The sequence below is a fragment of the Trypanosoma rangeli genome, assembly GCF_003719475.1.
Source record: "Trypanosoma rangeli strain AM80 chromosome Unknown Tra_15.4_contig_00069, whole genome shotgun sequence".
Taxonomy (NCBI): Eukaryota; Euglenozoa; class Kinetoplastea; order Trypanosomatida; family Trypanosomatidae; genus Trypanosoma; species Trypanosoma rangeli.
The window spans coordinates 54,310-56,936 of NW_021705811.1; the positions used below are offsets into that span (position 1 = coordinate 54,310).

Genomic DNA, 2,627 nt, shown 5'->3' on the forward strand with positions numbered 1-2,627 from the left:
AACAAAACAGAATCAAAAAACAAGCAAACAAAAAGAAAGGAAAGAAAAAAAGGGGGGAATAAAAGCTGCAGAAACAGCAAAGAAGGTCATAGTAAACAAAAAACAAAAAACAAAAAGAAGGAAAAGGGCCAATGAGGTAGTTTACCCCGCTGCATGTGCATTTACGCTTTATCCAATGAAATACCCGAGTACGTCTCCGCTCCTCGCTTTGCTCCCCTCCCTCTTCTCATCTTGTTTTTTTTTTTACAGCTGAACCCCCCATGAACGGCTCGGTTAAGAAAAAGGCTAATCACCAATTCACACGAACTTTCTCCAGAGACTCACGAAGCAACACGCACACACGCAAAAATATTCGCGGCCGTAGGTGCTTACACACAGCTGAAATAGGAGGAATAAAATATCCGCCGCGAGAGAGCAAGCGAGCCAACGAACGAAAGACGGAAAAAAAACAAAAAAAAACAATAAAGAATGGAAATGGGGAAGGAAAACAAAACCAAACAAAAAAAGGTACAAAACTTCTATAGAGAAAGAAAGGGAAAGAGTTGTTGGGTGGGAATAAAGAAAAAAGAGGCAGTGAGGCGGGACAAAGGTGAAGGCGTAAAGAGTTCCAAGCAGGAATAACAAAAAAAAAAAATTGAAAGAAACAGTAGAAAAGAAAACAAAAAAGTAACATCTCACACATACACACACGAGTGAGAAAGGAAAAGAGACCGATATGGATGGCTGATGGCGATCATCATCAGCTCTCTCAAAACCGCCTTCTATTACCCCTTCAACACCCCCTAACTTTCTCCGTGCTCGCTAAACGCAGTTTGTATACCATTTCTTTTTCTCTATTTATTCGGGTTTATTTTCTTTCTCAGGAGTAGTATTTGATCCTTCTTTTTTTTCTTTTCTTTCTTATTTCTTCTTCCTGTTTTAGTTGCTTTCCTTTATTCTCTATTCCTGGCATTCCTTTTTCTTCCTCTCCCTTTTCGTCAGCTGCGTCCTAGCAGCACCTCATGCGCCTTTACAAAAAAAAAAAATGATCTAGACAACATCATTCCACCCCCAATCACCCTTTCTCCTGTTTCTCCTCCTTCTCTCACCCCCTCATGCCCTTAAAAGAAAAAAAACAGATAAACATGCTGTTCTGTATTGACTTAACCGTCTATACAACAGAACCTGTTTCCCGGCTTTTAGGGGAGTGGTGGCACGGTGCTCGCAAGAGTCTTCTTATTGGAGACGCGCCGAGAGGGTTTCTTGACGCCCTTCTTCGACGTTGTGCTCTTCTTCGGCTTTGTGCTCTTCTTCGGCTTTGCGCCCTTCTTCTTCGCTGCTGCCTTCTTCAGCAGCTTACGACCCTTGCTGCTCTTTCCCTTCTTCTTTGAAAGCCTTATCGCCGCCTCAACGCGCTTATCGAAGTCCTTCAGCCTCTTCGTAGCACGCCAAAGCTCACCCGCCTTCTTCATGCGTCGTTTCCCCTTGACACATCCGATCCTCTTGAGGGTATTATAAAAGCGCATATAAAGAGTCGAAGGTCGTGTGGTATTGCTTGGACCCACCAGCACCTTTGCAACCTTCTCTTTTTTTGGCACCACACCAGCTTTCGCGGAAACAACTTTTTTCTTGCTCTTCAGCAAGAAGGAAGACGGAACAAGTTTTCCGCTCCCACTGGGCTTTGTCAGCTTCGTCACAGGAAAATGGGGAAGAACCTTTCGTTTAGGGTTCAGCGCCGCGGCAAGTAGGACACTCTTGCCGACCTTGCTGCTGGTGGAGGCCCGCTTTGCTGCAGCGGCAAGAAGCTGGGTGAAGCGCAACATTGTTTCTTCTTGTTCCTCTTTTCTTGTTGATTGGGTAGGAATGACGGAACCGCTAGATTATTTTATACTCCCTATGTTTCGTAGGGACCCGGTATATGCAGAACGTACCAAAACAAACAAACAAAAATCAGAAACGACAGAAAAAGTATGAAAACAATAAAGACCCATGGAGATAACAACACTTACAGCTAAAGTATTTCAAAGAAAGAATTCCCCCCAATGAGGCTGGAGGCGTTCCTGTTGTCAGTTATCCTCTTTTGCTGTTGTACCGTCCAGACGTATTTGATGCCACAACGGACGGCGCACGTTACAGGTACACTGACACAGTATCACATGAAACCCCTGTATAGAGAAATCTTCCGGGGATGCTTTAAGCAACTTCTATAAGCGACGCATCACAACACATCTAACAAACAAAGAAGAAAATAGTAATAATAATAAAAAAACACGACTCCATTACACCCTTTTCTTCTGCGGTTGTTGCAGTTGCCGTTGTTGCTGCTGCTGTTTCCACAGCTTTGCCACCGCAGCAAGTCTTTCCCTGTTGGGCAACTGACTGTACTTGGGCAGGTTGGCCTTCACAAACTGTGCGTACTTCGTCAGGGCACGCTTCGGTTTCTCCCCACTCTTCGTGGTTGCTTTGGTCTTCTTGGTACGTTTCGGAGACGGCATCGTCTTGGCACGCTTCTCCAGTGCAGCACGTTCGGCAGGTGCAAGGGCCTTGTAGAGCTTGGAGGTCATTTTCCCACGCCGCGAAACCGGAAGACCGCGCAGGGCGGGATTGTTCTTCTGCTCCATCATGAACAGCGCGTATGCGCCAATGGC

The 2,627-nt window shown here is 45.4% G+C and overlaps 3 protein-coding genes across 3 annotated transcripts in view, besides 3 other annotated features; 1 reads left to right on the forward strand and 2 right to left on the reverse strand.

The window, feature by feature from the left end:
• Positions 1–93: 93 nt before the first annotated feature.
• Positions 94–125: a sequence feature (A-rich).
• A 316-nt stretch (positions 126–441) lies between these two features.
• Positions 442–506: a sequence feature (A-rich).
• Positions 507–619: 113 nt separating this feature from the next.
• Positions 620–664: a microsatellite.
• Positions 665–1,178: 514 nt separating this feature from the next.
• On the reverse strand, positions 1,179–1,802 carry TraAM80_02865 (uncharacterized protein; the record flags this gene model as incomplete). Its single annotated transcript, XM_029379855.1, has 1 exon — positions 1,179–1,802. The coding sequence occupies one exon, from the start codon at positions 1,800–1,802 to the stop codon at positions 1,179–1,181; it is 624 nt and encodes a 207-aa protein (XP_029240377.1).
• A 456-nt stretch (positions 1,803–2,258) lies between these two features.
• TraAM80_02866 (kinetoplast DNA-associated protein) lies at positions 2,259–2,603 on the reverse strand (the record flags this gene model as incomplete). Its single annotated transcript, XM_029379856.1, has 1 exon — positions 2,259–2,603. The coding sequence occupies one exon, from the start codon at positions 2,601–2,603 to the stop codon at positions 2,259–2,261; it is 345 nt and encodes a 114-aa protein (XP_029240378.1).
• The window catches only part of TraAM80_02867 (uncharacterized protein), a gene marked incomplete at both ends in the record, with an annotated part of 366 nt that continues 340 nt past the window's right edge, over positions 2,602–2,627 (forward strand). The window contains one exon of the mRNA XM_029379857.1: positions 2,602–2,627. This exon is cut by the window's right edge and continues 340 nt beyond it. Within this exon, the coding sequence (XP_029240379.1) occupies positions 2,602–2,627 (26 nt within the window).